Consider the following 18283-nt stretch of genomic DNA (forward strand, 5'->3'; position numbering starts at 1 on the left):
ATAACTTATTATTCTAACTCTATGTATATTTTGTTTTTAATCTATTAGTAAACAAAACAACTTATAACCTAACCTTACTAAAACAAGCGTCACCGGCCACCGCATATAAAGCAATCATAAATACGTAGGCATGCCTTCATTATAAGGGATGGAGTTTTAAATTGATTGGACGTGAATACCTATAGCGTAAGATAAATAATTTAGAATGTCTTCTTCCTTGATGTTATTTAAAGATGCGGTTATGACGGCATAACAGCCAAATATAATTAATGTTAGTTATGGTAAATAAACAACAATACCTGTATTATAATAAACGTTCTGTAGAACGTTTATTATTTTAACGCTCAATTTTCAAAAGTAAAATCCAGTATTAATTAAATTAATTAACAAATTACTCTTATGCCGCAATGATCACAGTGCTGATGCTGACTTCGTTACTTACAATGGTGAGACAATGAATCGCGTTTAATCTAACTTTTCTTTTTCCTTCCTAAGCTAACTGAAAGAATTGCCACACCCTCACAAGGAAACACGACAGTCCTTAATTAATTAGCGAGCGTTTCTTTATTGTGACGAATTCTCAAAGACTGTCGAAATATCGCTCCTTTCAAACAAATTACATTTATAACAATAAATAATTGACCATGTTATTAAATATCTGATCCTTGTAACATATAAGGCAATTGAAGAATACTGTTTATTAGATTTACAATGTTACGAGGAAGAAAAGTTTTTGTGAGGGTGGAAATTTTCATAACCTTTACTCAAAATATTACCCATATATATTTTATAAACGTAGTCTACATAACCGGATAAAAGTTCGGTCAGAGCAAAGCCACAAATATTTGTTTCTCCGAAAGCCCTTGTGTTTCCTTAAAATTGGGTTGAAATATTATCTAGGTACTTACGAACCTATTCACATTTCTGTACTTACTATGTTTTTAATAATAAATTGAGAACTATAGTAGCATCGATTACTTACTGTTAATATAGATACAAATTTCAAGTAAGTATACTTAAAGTTAAATTTGTGCATAAAATGCTTCCCTACTGCGTAAAATAATAAAAATTCAACATTTTTTAATTAATTCATTTTGTAGGTATTCTCTACTACATTGAACACGTGCAAATAAACGTTTCAGAGCAATCTATCTTCAACTTTTGCGATTCTTTTAAAAAATCCATTAAAAGTATGTAAGAGGTACCTACCTATCCTAATACATCTATTGAAAGCAATAGCTTTAGCTTAGCGCAGGTTGCCTATTCTGGGTAATGGTATTTGGAATTGTTGTTTGTTTTTATCTCATTGTGGTTATTTTGTGGTGCATGTTTTAATAACTTATACAAAAAAACTACTTACCTACATGGATATCCATACATATTATTGGTAACAACTAACATGTAACCAGGATTGAAATTAAAGTTACGTTTTTTATTATTATATCTTGATTAATCTCTTTTCCGGAAATATTACAAAAAAAAAATCCATTGCCACAGTAAGTTTAGAAATGGCTAAGAACATTGTTTTCTATATACATATATATATATATACATAATCTGATATTATTTTGTAAAATCACAGTGTACCTACCTTATAGTTACTGCATCTATCTACTAAGTACTTATAATCTACAAAATTTCAAAAATTTCGGAGTTTAAAATCCGAAACATAGATAATAATATACTAAGTTCAGATGAAACTGATGTTCCTTCAATCATTTTCCAAGAAGTGAACGCTGCTATGAATAATATTAAATTTCCAATAATTTTAATATCTAGTAAATTACCTTCTTTTTCTCTATATTAAATAATTACCTCTATGAGTGCCTTATAGTTACCGACTTACCTTACCTTTAGGTCCTATTAAATATAGAAAAAGTGGCCTTAAAGTGATGCGAATACAAACAATAATATTTTAAACATTAAATATATTTATCTACTCTTATACCTATGAAATACCTAACACAACTAAAACATCAAAACATATATTTATCATATCGTAATTATTTTATAACATTGTGCGAAGGTTGATAAGTTATAATTATTAGGTATCTAGGTGGAGTAGTAGGTAGTAACCACACACCCATGTAGTCCAGTGTAATAATCAATTTTATTTTACTTTTATTCATAGATTGATAAGTAAAGTACCTGCATGGTAAAATGGACGTGCTTGAAACTCCTGTCAGTGACGAATGTGGCTGCAACGTGATCGTTTACATGAATGGAGTACATCAATATCCTCATGGCTTAATGACCTCAGAATGGAGTCTTAAATCGATGATCACTAGGAAGGCATTCACAACTCTCGTTTACTTGAGATAATGTAAACGTATATTGTTGTGAATTAAGATTAATCGTTGTGTTGAATAGGCAATATTTTTTATATCTTTCTATGTTCTATGTTATGTTATTATCTATATTTATTTGAATATAAAGCTGAAGATTTTTTTTTTAATTTGAACGCGCTAATCACAGGAACTAATTGAATGAACAGTGATGCGTTCAATAGGTCATATAATGAGGTAGACTATACGCGCATAGGGCGTATTCAGAAAGAAAGCTTGAAACTTATAAGCGCTTGTCATGTTCATATATTTTCCTGTCAGTGCTGTCAACCCGCGCAGGAAAATATATGAACATGACAAGCGCCGATAAGCGCTTATAAGTTTCAAGCTTTCTCTCTGAATACTCCCATAGGTAGGAGTTTATTATTATTATAAAGGAGTAAATAGTTATTAAACTAGAAAATACTTATTTTTGTAACATTAGGAACATTTAATTTAAGAAAAATAAGCAAACAAGTCACATGTTAAAGGGAGGCACAGGCAGTCTTTTTGCGGAGCAAGTGCGGCATAATTTCCTTAATTAAGACGAAGCGTATCAAGCAATTTAAAAGTAAGAAATCTGCAAGAGCTTTAATTAAAGTTGATCAAAGCACTCTACGGAATCAAAGGTGGCGTAACGTTCGTTTTCACAATGAAATTAAAGCGGCCATTGACAATAAAATTAATTTAAAAGAACTACCTACCAGTGACGTTACGTAGTATTTCAGGGTGACGTATAGTAGGTCCCAAGACAAATTTTTCAATCTTACTTAAGTAACAGATACCTTCATCAGCTCGAACTTAACCTACACAGGAAATATAACTACAGTTTAAGAATGACCTTTGAAAACCTTTAAAATTGGAGCTAGTCTCAATCGCATACAGTAGTTTTATAAATAATTATTAATCATTATCTTCATCGTCTCCATACCGTCTTATCAATGGTAACCAAAGAATATACTACTCACCTTCGGCGAGATGGTAACTCGCTTAAAGCTATAGTCCTTTTCACATAATATGATGATTCCTGTGACACTTCATCGTGTTCCGAATTACGTATTTTATGTTTAAAACGCCAAAATAATTTTAGTGCATAATATTTTTATTTTAGGGCGGCATTATTACCAAAAATATAAAAATGAAACATCTTAAGCTTATAATTAATCAAAAACAGTAGTTATTGTTTATTTTAAAATAATGAAAAATAAAATAAAACAACACAAAAATATAATACCTACGCAATTCGTGTACATTTTCCGGACATTTTCCGGGAATTTTCCAGGCATTTTCCGGACATTTCCCTGACATAGCCTGTAAATGTCTGGAAAATCCCCGGGAAATGTCCGGATAATGTCTGGAAAACATCCGGAAAATCCCCGGGAAATGCTCGGAAAATGCCTGGGAAATTCCCGGAAAATAACCGGAAAATGCCTTGGAAAGGCTCGGAAAATGCGTGGAAATTTCCGGAAAAACCGTGGAAAATCCCTGGAAAATGCCTGGAAAATATCCGGAAAATGCGTGAAAATATCCGGAAAATATCCGGTAAATGCGTGAAAATGTCCGGAAAATATCCGGTAAATGCGTGAAAATGTACGGAAAATCCCCGGAAAATGCCTGGAAAATCCCCGGAAAATGCCTGAGAAATGTCCGGAAAATGTCTGGGAAATGCGTGGAAAATTCCCGGAAAATGCCAGGGAAATGTCCGGAAAATGTCTGGGAAACATCCGGAAAATCCCCGGGAAATGCTCGGAAAATCCCCGGAAGATGCCTGGGAAATTCCCGGAAAATATCCGGAAAATGCGTGAAAATGTCCGGAAAAAGCGTGGAAAATGTCACTTCAAATTTGCGAAGTAAGTAATTAAAGCAGAAAACCAAAAAAGAAAAAGAAAGCTAAAATCTTTCATATTAAATGTATATGGGATATTCATATGTATGGGAGGGTTTAAAGATAATTTTTTTGATATGTCTCGATTTATTTTTAAAAATTTATTACGGCCATTTTACTCATTAGGTTAAGTACTTTCGATATCAGTTTAAAGTTTTTTGTTATCTGTAATACTTACGGAAAAATCGCCTGTGCACACTTAACGATTACACCCTGTATAATATTAAGATTCGAATGTGAATGAAAGAGCTTTCTAATCAATTGATTAGCGGTTCTATATTATTTATTAAGAGCATCCCACATGTAAGAGCTTGAAGCCCAATATCATAAAGCATATTAATGTATAATATAATACTAGCTTTCCGCCCGCGGCTTCACCCGCGTGTTCAAAGACAAACCCGCATAGTTCCCGTTCCCTTGGAATTCTCGGGATAAAACCTATCATATTATGTGTTAATCCAAGTTACTCTCTATATGTGTGCTAAATTTTGTTGTAATCGGTTCAGTGGTATTTGCGTGAAAGAGTAACAAACACACACATTACACATCCTCACAAACTTTCGAATTTATAATATTACTAGAATTCCGCCCGCGGCTTCGCCCGCGTTTTCAAAGGAAAACCCGCATAGTTCCCGTTCCCGAGAGATTACCGGGATAAAACCTATCCTTTGTTATAATCCAAGTTACCCTCTTAAATGTGTGCTAAATTTCATTGTAATCGATTCAGTAGTATTTGCGTGAAAGAGTAATAAACACACACACATTCTCACAAACTTTCGCATTTATAATATTAGTTGATAGTAGAAGTTGAAGATATATATTGTAGGATAGTAGGATTATAAGCAATTATAGGTAAAGGAAACTTCATGAGGAAACCGGCGTATCATGTTACATCTGCCAAAATATGTGGCCAGCGGATCATCCAAAGAGTAGTAGGTATAATAATTCTGTGTCCCGACAGCCGGAACAAATATGGATATAGGCATTTTATTGTTATTTTTAAATATGTGCAATTTTGCTATCAATAAAACTTTATAAAAAGCAGCAAAATTGTCATAAGATTGCCATATACTTTCAAAAACTTGCTTTTTAATTACTACATATCTTTAATCAAGTGATGACCTATGTAATGTATCTGATGTATTTTCTCTCATCTATTAGTACGTATTATACATATTTATTTATTTTTTATCTTTTTATTGCTTCAGTGCTTCAGTATACACCACCTACCTGTATTCGTTGTTTTTGTCATTGCTTTCCTTGGTTGGGTTACCTGGAAGAGATGGCTCTGTAGCCATAAGGTCGCCCATTGTGCAATTTATGTGTATTCTATTTTATGTAATGTCTGTAATTTGGTGTGTACAATAAAGTTCTCATTCATTCATTCATTCATTCATTCATATACTAAAAATTCTATTTACATTTGACACCTGTCATATCATTTGACAAATCACTATATTTGACAATTGACATTTGAATTCTGAAAGCAGTCACAAGCAGCATGATGATTGTTTATTTACCTAGAGCTAAAATTAATTTTGATTGGTTTTAATGTAAACGTAAAGAGGCATAATAACTATTAATTAATAATATTGCAAGAATTCGTACACATAAATATATATAAGATTTTGTAATCTAAGTATATAAGATATTCTAATTCAAGGGTAAGCAAATCGAACATTATAAATCGGTCTAAAGTTGTTCTTGTGTTAAAATTTAGCTAACTTCATAGCTACTTAATTATTTTTTATTAGTGTATAAAATAAATAATTTCTATCTAGATTGTCATTAAAATAAAATGATTGAAAAAATGCTTTTAAGTTTTAACCCTAACCTAGCCTCTAATAATGCCTCCAAAAAAGTATTCGTTATGGCAATAGTTTTAATTATGATTTAAGTAGGTTTTAATTATTATTATTGAATAAAATAGATAATAATTTTTATATTATTATTTTTTTAATATTTACTGTATTATACTAAAAGAGCAAGCAATATGTTAATTATATTTTTCATTTCAGCTTAAAATGGAACAATCAATCTTAGAAAATTATGATCAGGCATCATCAATTATAAGAAGAGTTCTAGACAGATGTAGATATGAAAAACAACTGGGTTATCTGATAAATCCCATAAGGGATCATTATTCAAGAACAGCATACTATACTGGACGCTCTGTGGAATTTTTGAAAAAGGTTGATACTAAGTCGATTGAACACCAAAACATCAGACATAAGTATAGTGAACATGGCTATCTAATATTAAAAGCAATAAGTAAAGTATTATTAAAAAATAAATTACCTGTATTCAACAATTCATATCCTACATATATTAATATTTGTTTGTCCGAAACTATTGAACCATTACAAGGACAACAATTTAAAGACATGCTTGAAATAATGGGCATTACATTAAACAAACTTAAGGACAATGGATTGATGCTTTTAGAAAATCCAAAGAACACATTTGAAAGATATAAGTACTTGTCTAAAGCTTTACAATACAGAAATACAGAAAAACACTTCTATTATTTAGATGAGAGATATATTGATGCGAAATTACAATTTGAGAAACCCTGGCTTAGAGACACACTGCCTGATGCTTCTAGCAACTTAAATGAGGATGTTTCTTCTGGATGTATGTATTATTACATGGTTTCTATAGTTGGATATGTAAGTGGTCTATTCTGTTCTTCAGCATCAGATGCTAGCTTTCAAAAATGGCTAATTGAGATTGCAATACCTAAACTGAAACCAAAAAGTGTTATCGTTATGGACCGAAGTTGCTATCAAAAACTTTTTGAACAAACTATTACAAGATTTGATTCTAGGCAGGAAATGATAGAGTGGTTGCAAGACAAACAAATACCGTACAACTCATCAATGCGCAAGGCAGAACTCTATGACTTAATAAGGAATACAACAGGAATAAAAAAATACACAAACACATATCATTTAGTTAGAGCTTTTGGTCATGACATTTTATGTTTGCCTTCTATACATTTAAAATTATCTCTTGCGGATACAACATGGACTATGATCAAAGATGTGGTGTGGCCTTGTGATAGATCAATTGGAAATATAAAGAATTGCGTTTTATCAAACATATCATCCATTCCAAAATCTGAATGGGAGAGAGAAGAATTAAACATTATCAATAGAGAAAAAGACATATTTAGTACAGACTTAGCTGTAGAAAACTATCTTGAAACAAATTGTATAAAAAACGAAAAATCTGTTAAAAAAATGTGTGATTGCAATGAATTTTGTTTTTAACCAGCAATCTTGAAATGTTGGAGGTCTTTGATAAGTATCCGATAATGCCACATGTATGGAACTCATAAACACAGTTATTTTGTGCTAGTTATAGTAAACTTTGTACAGAGCAAAAACATGAATAAATATTTTTAAAGAATTCCATTGTTTTTCATGGCATGCAGATTGATTGAGAATAATATGAAAAATGTACCTTCACATATTATCATAATACAGATTTAATTTTTTAGGCTCAAAGCCAGTGCAGCACAAATTTCGCGATGTGGCTCTTTTTCTGTGACCACAACGCATTGTGAACTATTTTTCGCTCAATGAGTGCTTTTGGTTATTAAGCATAGATTAAAAACTTAAAAATTTACACAAAGATATTTCTGCAATTTTCTTGATTATGAATTTATTGACGATGGCGTCTACTGTGTAATACTGTGGTAATATGTACAATAAAGAAAGAAAGAAAGAAAGAAACATTTATTTATCAGAGACAGCACAACACACACACATACATAGACATAAAACATAAAACCGTACAAGTTAAATAAGAAAACACCGCAATAAGAAATAGTTACAATAAAAGAAGCAAATACTTAAATTAATAACATGAAAAACACGTACAAAAAAAAATAGAATTATAAGTTCTACATTTATTAAGGTGTGTCATACGACCGACCCTGACAAAAAGGAGGCAGCTCAGCATATGCTGCAACGTCCAGGAACATTGGCAGCGCTGTTTTTCAGTGCCCCCTTTATCAATATATAAATTAATAATAATATATAATTATTCCTTTATATTAACAACAGTGGTATATGTATATGTGTATGGAGTAGTTTGGGTGTAGTGGTATATGTAAGAACGTATTTATTTAATTGATAAAAAATAGTGGGTAGCTGATATCATAATAGGAATCTTTTCAAACAGTTCCAAGTAATATTATTTCTTTTAACCTAACTATATCGTTGTCTCTCTTAATGGACGATGCTACATTAAAGTATTTTTTTGAAGTGAAACTTCACGTCACGAAATAAGGTGACTATTGTTGTATCTTTGAATCTTGCAAAAGAAGTTTCACTTCTGACAAGTATGCTCGGCACAAACCACAGTACATACACACGTTCTTTTTTTGAATTTGACAGGTCACATTTGTCGTTTTAATAAACTCCTCTTGTATTAATTATTACCTACATACTTAGATACTTTCATATCATATTACATCATACGTCTTGTATAAAAATACCTATATAATTTTTTTTTCTTACATTCCTAACTACATAGGTACTTAGTTAAGTACATAGTAAAAAAACAGCAGTTAGAATCGACGGAAAAAATTGCATTTTAAACGCTTTTCATCAATAATCATTTAATACGTTGCTATTTCTAAAGTAATCTTAATACCCACGTTGTTACGTCTTTCAGCTGCGAGGTAAGAAAAATATAAGAAACGAGCTGCACATTTATTTTTCAGAGAACGTAACTAAATCCCTCTGAGGCCCGTACCTTGTGGAACCACTTGCAACCCTCAGTCGTTAAACCGCAATTTCAGAATCTCGGCTTTATCTCCTGGCTCTACACATGGATTCTTATATGTAAGAGGCGATTAGTATTCGAAAAAACAAAATTTTTTCTGTTCAATACTTACGAGCATAATATTAAGAAGTACGAATGTAAATTCATTTTAGAAATTCATTCAATGTAGAACTAAGTACCTAGTTAGTTAGTTAACTATAACTAAGTAAAACTAAGTAAGAAGTTTATTTCTTAAATAATATTTTATATGGATTAAATTTAAGTAGTTAGTTACCTGGTTATAAGTAAAAAGTAGTTAAATATACTTTCGCATATTTGTAGCATATTTATTAAAACTCAAACTCTAGTTACTTAGCTTTTGCTTAGTGATTAATAATTACTTACTACCTGCTCTTCAGAAAGGTTACACAATATATAAATTTGTATTCAAATCTAAGGCTATAAAAATGATTGGCTTAAATTAAAATCAAAGCATAAAGTTACGTTACTGCATAGCAGTACCTAGCCGCAGGCATACTTTGCATCATGTTTTTATTAAGAAGAAATGTATTTGAAATATGTATATTTTTAACGGTGGGAAATATAGTTTATATTTTTAAAACATGTAACATAATGCTCATATTATAGTTAATTTAAATTTATTTTTAGGTGTTTTGGTTCTGGCTTATGAGTTTAGGCGAAGGGAAAGGAGGGAGAACTGGTGAGTAATGTAAAGTACCTATTAAATATTAATAGGTATTTATGTTTCACCTGGATCCACGTTTTGTGGATTAGCTCACAAAATGTGATATCTAACTTCAAGAAAGAAACGTCATGACTAAGAAGTCAACAATAAGTTTGTAGCTAAAACCTGTGCTAAAACCTAAGTATTGTAGGAAGTTTCCGTAATCCGGTACTAACATAGCAAAAGCTCATGAGCGGCAGCAATACCTACCTATTGGCCTAGAATCGAGTGATCACTCTTTTATTTTTGTTGAAAAAAATTTGTGTAGTTTAGATAGGTTATTTATTATATACCTAAATTTACTAATAAGCAATGTGCAAAATTTTAAATTTTTACGAGAAGGATAAACGGAAAATGGCTTTTTGAAATTTCAGTCAACATTAAATTAGGACTTGATATTATTCCAAGAACCAATGGAAATCCTTCATTGCGAATACGCGAATTTAAAGGTAATGTTACATTACCTGCTAATTCATGCACAAAAATCCTTTGAAGTTTATGGATGTTCATTATTCCAAATTTATAACGATTATAGGTCCGAAAATTGACAGCTTGAGAAAATTTGGAAACAAAATTAACAACTCCCAGATATCAATTAGAGCCGATTCTACATCTGTTGAATCTGATGACAATAAAGAAGCTGATAAAGACGAGAAATTAGCTGATGAATCAGATAATATTGATGATGTGGCTGAGAGTTCTGGTGAGCATTTTACACGTATAGGTACATTGCCATTATATTGCAATGTACATAGGATACAGTGCAATATAATATAATGGCAACCGTAAATAACTCTATCATATCTATGTAAAAAAAATATTTCTTCTTTAACTAGTTAAGTATGTAGTTACTTAACTACTATTTTTATTTGTAGACTCTGAAGATAGAGCGCATAGAAGCACTAAGGGTATAAATCCTGAAGAATTTGAGCCAGAACGTGAGTAGGTATTTCATAATAATACCTAATAATATAGCCTTTTCCGAATAAATATTTTAGAGCATGTGTAACAGTACCTTAACTTCAAGAAGCAAAAGTACCAATGCTTAATAAAATATACATAGGACCATAGGTAATTTCTTTCTGTTTTCAGGAATACCTACAGGAATTCATGGCCGAGGAAGAGAATCGGACAGTGATTCGGGTACAAATTAGTTACAATTAGATTGTAATTAAAAAATTCATTTTCTTATTTTATTTTTGTGGCAATTACTAAGAGCCTAACTAATTAACCAATTAGTGATTACTGTTTTTTCAGATGGAAAATGACACAATTGAATTAAATAAGGTTATAAAATAGTTGTAATAATGTAGTTTTTTTTATTTAAAATTTCCAGCCGGTTCCTATATTGTTACATTTAAGCCAAAGTAGCTGATTACCATTTTTTTTTTGTAAATTTTATTCTATTGCAAAATCCAAGATTGCCGCCACAAAACGCGGGTTCGGGTCAGGGAGGTTTTTCTATAGGTAAGTACCTATCTGAAATCTAATTATCAAATAATCCATAACGTAACGGCACCAGTCTTGTACAGATTAAGGAAAAATTTGAAGTTTTTTGCAAATTTCTCGTAGGTTTTTTAACTTTATTGGATATTGTTTAGTTATACCTTTAGTTCAATGTTAGTTTAACGTAACCAATGTTAGAAAAAAGATTACAATGCATAAATAATGAAGTTATTTATAAATTAAAAAACCACTTTTTTGCACCAGTGATGGACAGTGAAAAATCTAATGATGGACACCCAGTTTTGGACAACATCCAGTTATGAACACCCATTTATGGACTGTACCTAATGTCGTTTCTCCAGTTATTTACAATTGGAGAAGACTTATAGTTATCAATAGAATCTTGAAAATGCTGATTGGAATACAATAAATCGGGGATGTATTTATAAAAAATAGTACTTATTAATTATTTTGCATACTTATAATATTTAAAACAGTCTTAATTTCCATTTTCTAGGCAAAAATTGCACAAATGCATCGTTAAATACGAGTTATGTCCGTTAAGAAACACCAATATGGTTTTTTTTAAGTCAGGGATGAAAAATATAACTAAAAAAAGTACTGCCTTCCATCCATTTTGGGACTTCTTCTTCTTCGTCATATCACTCTAGGGGGGTAGATGTTACCCGCGTCACGATGTTCCGCCGTATCTCTCTGTTTCCTGGCATTCCGCTACACTCGTGAAGTGAATCGCCAATCTGAATCCGCCAGCAGCCTTAATCTGATCGGTCCATCGATATGGATTCCAAATTGTAGCACGAGGCAAAAAGCTTTTTTTAAACTGTTGTCAAGATGGTGTGGATGAAATTTAAGCGTGTGTGCTATATGGTGGTGGAATTTAGCAGCAGACAACGATCCAAACAGTTCATCAGAGAACTCTCTAGATCTCTCTATTAGATATTATGTTGTTGGACCCATTAGTGTAATTTTAACAAAAAATATCAATGTCCATTATAGGAACCAAAGCAAATCCAGTCATGGACAATTGTTGTACAATATTGGAATCCTTTGTTTGAAATGGTCGTGATAGGTATATTATTAAACAGAAAGAAAAGACAATACAGAAAAGCGCATGTAATTAATACCTTTAAAAAAAGTTTATTTTCGACAAATGTCCATAAATGGATATATCCATAGAATTAAATCCAGTTATGGACACTGATGATTTTCATTTAAACAACATAACCTATCATGATACTAAATCGTGTAATATTTCGTACACTTAACTACTATAAATAAAAGTAATATCAAATTTTGCTGACATTTATACAAAAATTCTTATAACCAAAATTGTGTCCGCACTTCCTTAAGGATTTTCTAAGTAAAAATGGATTTCTTCGAAACGAGTCGCAGCATCTAAACATAACGTTCTGCCATCTTCAAACATTTTGGCCGAATAAGATGAAATGTCGTATTTTGATAGCTTATGAACCAAACTTTTATTTTAAGTATTGCCAAATTATATAACGTTCATTTTGGTCTTAATATTTAAATTTAATATTTATTTTGTCCATTACTGGATGCTTGTCCACGACTGGTGCCGTTACCTTACTAATATTATAAATGCTAAAGTAATTCTGTCTGTCTGTCTGTTCTCAATCACGCCTAAACTACTGAACCAATCTTCATGAAATTTGGTATGGAGATATTTTGATACCCGAGTAAGGACGATGCTTTTTATCCCGGGAAAGTGACACAATTCCGGAAATCCCACGGGAATGGAAACTATGATGGTTTTTCTTTGACTGCGCGGGCGAAGCCGCGGGCGGAAACCTAAGCTGGCCATACACGCTAGGGTGTACCTGACAGGTTTGCCTGTACAGGTCACCTGTTCAGGTTAACCGGAGCGTGTATGTTACAGAACTGTGCAAGTTTTCACACCTGTTCAGGCGACAGAAAAAATATGAAAATTGATATTTTTTACGCGTGGGTAACTATACCTGTGCAGTTTAACTGTGCAGGCAAACCTGAGCGTGTATGGGGCGGTTCGACGTAGTCGTCAGTTGTCCAGTGAGTGCTAGCAGGGAAACACGTGCATATGTGTAAAGGAGTCATAGCTGCTAATAGTTTGAGATACGTCTTTTCATCGTAGATAGTTGCGAAAATCATTCGGCTCAAATATCAATTCTTTCAACAAGTTCACATGAGAGTAGGTATAATAACAATAACTTTGCAATAACCATGATTTGCACCATCGTTCACGGTATCTTCGTTTATATAATTTCTTTTTCTTCAATAAAATAAATAATAAATCAATTAAAGCTTCTGCATCGATATCAAGCGCCGCGGCCAAGGGCATGGTTTCAAATGAGAGTTTGTGCAGGTTTACCGCTGCGTGTATGTCCTCTTCTCAACTCAACTTTACCTGACAGGCGTAACTGCACAGGCAAACCAGGTTTGTACCTGACAGGTTTGCCAAACCTGTCAGGTACACCCTAGCGTGTATGGCCAGCTTAAGATGAACACCCACTGGACGTGTCATGTGACGTCACGCAAAGCGCGCGCAAAATGGCAGCGTTTGAACTGCTTAAATTTTTTAAGAGTTTTAAATTTCATTTATAAAAATATCTAGAGTATTTTGAAGCCCATTAATATTTTTTTCTACGTTATAGAATAGTAAACTAGACAAAAAAGAAAAACATGAATATTCCCCATTGGGTTGAAAATTCCACAGACATCTATATTCACTTTATATAGGTACTGTTTATTTTTAGTAAAGTGAACATTATATTTCCTTGTCAATAAAAAATATATATTTCTACTTTTTTAAAAAAGGCCAGAACTTGAAAAAGACTTCTTTACTTTTTCTCTACGTCCTTCCCCTTCCATACAAAAAGCTTACGTCTTCGCTGCCATGATGAAGAAAAAAAAAATGTCTTGGTAATACTCGGAGCAATTAACAAATATTATGTCAATATCTTAGAAAGTCAATATCCTTCGAATGTCAAACATCAATTACGTCATTGTCATTTGTCAATTGCCATTGTCAAATGTCAATTACTAAAAACTTTATTTACAACTACAGGGAAGTAAATTCATTTTTGTATATCGTTTCTAATTAATGCATACTAATTTTAAGTCACAAATAAGAATGTTGTGGTTTAAAATGTGCAATCCTGATTCATAATATAAAATAAAATTTGAATTATTCTTATGTCGCTTTACATAGAAATAGTAATATTTACAAACTTATAGTTAAACTTTTAATAAAATGGAAGGTGGTGAGTGGAGAAACAATATTATAAACCAACTACGGGCTCGAAACAAAAGAGAGACTGCAGCATTTCAAGATATTTTCACATTTCGTAAGTAACATAACCTTTGAAAATGATATTCATGTTGCGTTTATAATTGTCGAATATTCAGTCACATGTATACAATTAACGTCAATATTTATTTTAGTAGATTGATTACTTTCTTGGAAGTAAGATAATATATGAATAGTGACAATATGAAGGATGTGAGTGAGATTGTTAATTATTCATTATTGTTTACTAATTTTAATTTTCAGAAAGCAGATTATTTGATAATGTTAACACCCTTAAAAATGAAAACTTACAGCTTACTCTCGTCAATGAGAGAATAAGATATTCTAATACAGAAAGTGTTTCATCTGGAGGAGGTTTGTGTAAAATTATTGGAATAATAATGAACCATAAAATATACAGAAAACATTAAATGATATTTATCATAATCATTGATTTTAGGAGCAATTAATGAGAAGATTCAAGCATTAGAACAAAAGATATTAAATCAGCAGGAAGAGTTAACATCATTGCACAGGAGGAGGGGTGAAAGCGCACAGCAAATTATTAATCTTAATGCACAAGTTCATGATTTAGAGAAAAGTTTGCAAGCTAAAGATATTGTGTAAGTATTCAGTAAATACAGACCAAAGAAATATGCACAATAATATTTTATTAATATCAAAACAATATGAATATTGTTTCCATAATAGGAATTCTTTTTATAAATATTCTCATGTACAGAAAAGTCAATAGTTAAATAAATAGACAAAAGCAATTAGTAATAATTTAAACAATTTAGCAATCCTTATTCATTTTGTCTATTATTTGTACATACTAATTAAGGTTTATTTTTGTGTTTATGATTGAATAATTAACTACTTTTGTTCTATTAAAATTTAATTCAATTGATCGTCAAAATGCTATTTATAGAAATTATTCCCAAAAAATTATGAAAAGAATTTGTTTTGTGTTTGGTTGTCGTGTAAAAATTATTAACGTTTAAGTGATTAATCTTAACAGCAGAGTTCAAAATTATGAATAAATATCTCATTATTTTATTTAATCTCATCCAACTTTATAGTGTCAATTAAGATTTTACTACAAAATGTGAATATTACCCTAAAACACACATTATATATTCATTTTTGAAAGTGTGCCTGTTTTTTTTTCTAAGAGATCTGATAATGCAAAATAATAGTCTAATGTGGAAATCTCAATCCTTTAAATGCTTTTAAATAATTTGATTTTCATGAAATGTTAATAATTCATAGTACGATAATAAAAAAGTACTGTACCTATGATAGCTGAATAGCAGTATATATAAATAAAGATCTTATAATGTGGAATAACTTCCCAATCTGTTTACATATTTGAACCAATCAAGTGACCAAATTAAGAGTGCAAGGTCATTCATTTGAATATATTGTTGTCCATTTTATATTCCTTTGTGTTGTTGATGATCTACTTTTTACCTCATATTCAAGGTCCAATGTCTAATGTAACCTTTGACTGCAATAATATTTTTAAGATTATAAGAATCTTTAAGTAGGTATAATATGTATGTGTGTTATATATGTAGTAGTACCCTGAATGAATTTATTTCTCCCAATTTATTATTAATTGTACAAATGATGGCAAAATAAAATTCAATATGATGTTATACCTAACAAGTCTGAGTAGATCAATCAACTTTAAAATTAACATTATTATTATTCATTAAAAAAAAGACTTCACAGGTATGTAATATTGTTAAATGAAATTAATTATTTATTTAAGTTTGATTGCAAAACATTCATACTATTAAGGATCCTATCCTACTATTATTATAAATGCAAAAGTTTGTGAGGATGTGTATGTGTGTGTTTGTTACTCTTTCACGCAAATACTACTTAACCGATTACAAAGAAATTAAGCACACATATAGAGGGTAACTTGGATTAACACATAGGATATGTTTTATCCCGATAATTCCACGGGAACGGGAACTATGCGGGTTTTTCTTTGAAAAAGCGGGCGAAGCCGCGGGCGGAAAGCTTAATATAAGTTACCAATAAAGGTTAAACTTAATTTATTGACAACCAAATTCATTTATTATTTTTTCAGGATTTCAGAAAATACAGCTTTAATAGCATCTCTTAGAGCAGAAATTCAAATGTATGAAACAAATATGGCTGAACTACAAGGTCTTAATCAAGTACTGCGAGATGAACATCAAGCATTGCAAATAGCGTTTGCAGCCATTGAAGATAAATTAAGAAAAGCACAGGTATATTGTTATAAGGTTTTCTATAATAAAATTGAAAATTTAGTAATTTCCAATAAGAATCACATAAGCTGATCCAACTAAGGATAGGAAATTTAACCCATTGAGCCCCGAACGGCCCGATCGGTCCACGACACTATAGATTTTCTATTGAGTCTGTGATTCCGGGGCCTGAGTTATTAATGAATAGTAAAGCATAAAAAATGTCATTTGAGAAATACTTGAAAATACTTTTTCCATGTGGCAGAGGGCCATGGTACTGAATTATCCTATTCTTAGTTTTATCGCAAAGTACACAAATAAAGAAGCAATTTTAGTTTCTTTAAAAAAAAACTTTGTAAGACTCAGCAATGTAGAAACTGTTTTTTTTTAATTCTGATTATTTATTTATATGAGTGAAAATTTTATATAATAAATTGGTTATCTATAATCTTCTTATATATAAAAATTAATCGCAAAATGTGTTGGTAAGCGCATAACTCGAGAACGGCTGAACCGATTTCGATAATTCTTTTTTTATTATATTCCTTGAAGTACGAGGATGATTCTTATGTAGAGAAAACGTAAACATGTACCACGGGCGAAGCCGGGGCGGACCGCTAGTAATATATACATTTAATTCTTAGCAATTTCGAATAAAAATATAGAAAATTAGTTACCAAGCCAAAAATAGTATGAAACTATAAATTATAGAAACGCACGGATTGTTTATACTAGAGAGAATATTTTTGGCATTGTTATATGTTTACAAAATCACGGCCGACGCAAATGCGAACTTTAAGAAAATGATACTAAAAAATGAAAGCATTGTTAAGACTAGAATATACAAACCTATGAGCGAGGTTTCACTAAGAATAATGTTAGAATGAACGTTTCGTGCGCGCAACGAATCCGTTTTACGTTGCTTTACTACGTGTACTCATACTTGAAAACTATTCCACTGGAACTTCAAATTTTTATTGCATCACTGAAATGATGGCGATGTGCCAAGTCAATTCGAGGTTTTGTCCAGTATATCTAGTATGATTCTTATTTTAATTCATATTTATGTATTTGATTTCCTTAGCGTGTTCCGTGTCTCAGAGCAAACTATTATTATAGTTAACTAGTTCATCTTTAGCTTAGTGTAGGTTATATTCTATTCAATAAAATTAAGTTGATCTATTCTTTTGATGTTACGTTTTATAAATAATGGTCGAATCATAAAAATCAGCAGTGAGATAGACTTCCCTTTTAATTCTTAAGAATATTATAAACACGGAGCGAATTTATACCAAGTATGATTGTTGTTTGGAGATAGCGAGGTTCTAAATGGTAACATTAAGCTATTTTTGACCCGTAATAAAACATATATTTCAGATGGGATGGATTTCCCTTGGCTACGTGGGTGGAGCCGTGGGCAGAAATATTGTTAATAAATTTTGATGCCTAGCAAAAAAAGAGAAAAAGTTTCTGAAAATTAATAAATATTGCTTATTTCTAATACATAAAAGATAATACATTAATAGTTAAGGTTTGGTACTTTATGATCATCGACTA

General features: G+C 31.3%; 3 protein-coding genes across 4 annotated transcripts in view; all 3 read left to right on the forward strand.

Moving 5' to 3' along the window:
• The first annotated feature begins 5852 nt into the window (after positions 1-5852).
• Positions 5853-7614, forward strand: LOC149908458 (uncharacterized). The gene is made up of 2 exons (XM_090102283.1): positions 5853-5873; positions 6228-7614. Exon 2 carries the CDS (start codon positions 6234-6236, stop codon positions 7479-7481), a length of 1248 nt encoding a protein of 415 aa, XP_089958409.1. The 5' UTR covers positions 5853-5873; positions 6228-6233; the 3' UTR covers positions 7482-7614.
• Positions 7615-9656: 2042 nt separating this feature from the next.
• On the forward strand, positions 9657-10923 carry LOC149908459 (uncharacterized). The gene is made up of 4 exons (XM_090102055.1): positions 9657-9703; positions 10263-10430; positions 10603-10665; positions 10820-10923. Exons 1-4 carry the CDS (start codon positions 9670-9672, stop codon positions 10879-10881), a joined length of 327 nt encoding a protein of 108 aa, XP_089958181.1. The 5' UTR covers positions 9657-9669; the 3' UTR covers positions 10882-10923.
• A 3320-nt stretch (positions 10924-14243) lies between these two features.
• The window catches only part of Atg16 (Autophagy-related 16), a 130511-nt gene continuing 126471 nt past the window's right edge, over positions 14244-18283 (forward strand). For both annotated transcript variants that reach the window (XM_090101932.1, XM_090101933.1), the window contains exons 1-4: positions 14244-14538; positions 14745-14855; positions 14941-15103; positions 16585-16747. In XM_090101932.1, coding sequence (XP_089958058.1) covers positions 14445-14538; positions 14745-14855; positions 14941-15103; positions 16585-16747 — 531 coding nt within the window. In that variant the 5' untranslated portion in view covers positions 14244-14444. The remainder of the gene's footprint in view (positions 14539-14744; positions 14856-14940; positions 15104-16584; positions 16748-18283) is intronic.

Source organism: Colias eurytheme, chromosome 5 (assembly GCF_061535395.1).
Source record: "Colias eurytheme isolate Ceu_HAF_F1 chromosome 5, ilColEury1 Martin Lab GWU primary, whole genome shotgun sequence".
In the NCBI taxonomy this organism is placed as follows: Eukaryota; Metazoa; Arthropoda; class Insecta; order Lepidoptera; family Pieridae; genus Colias; species Colias eurytheme.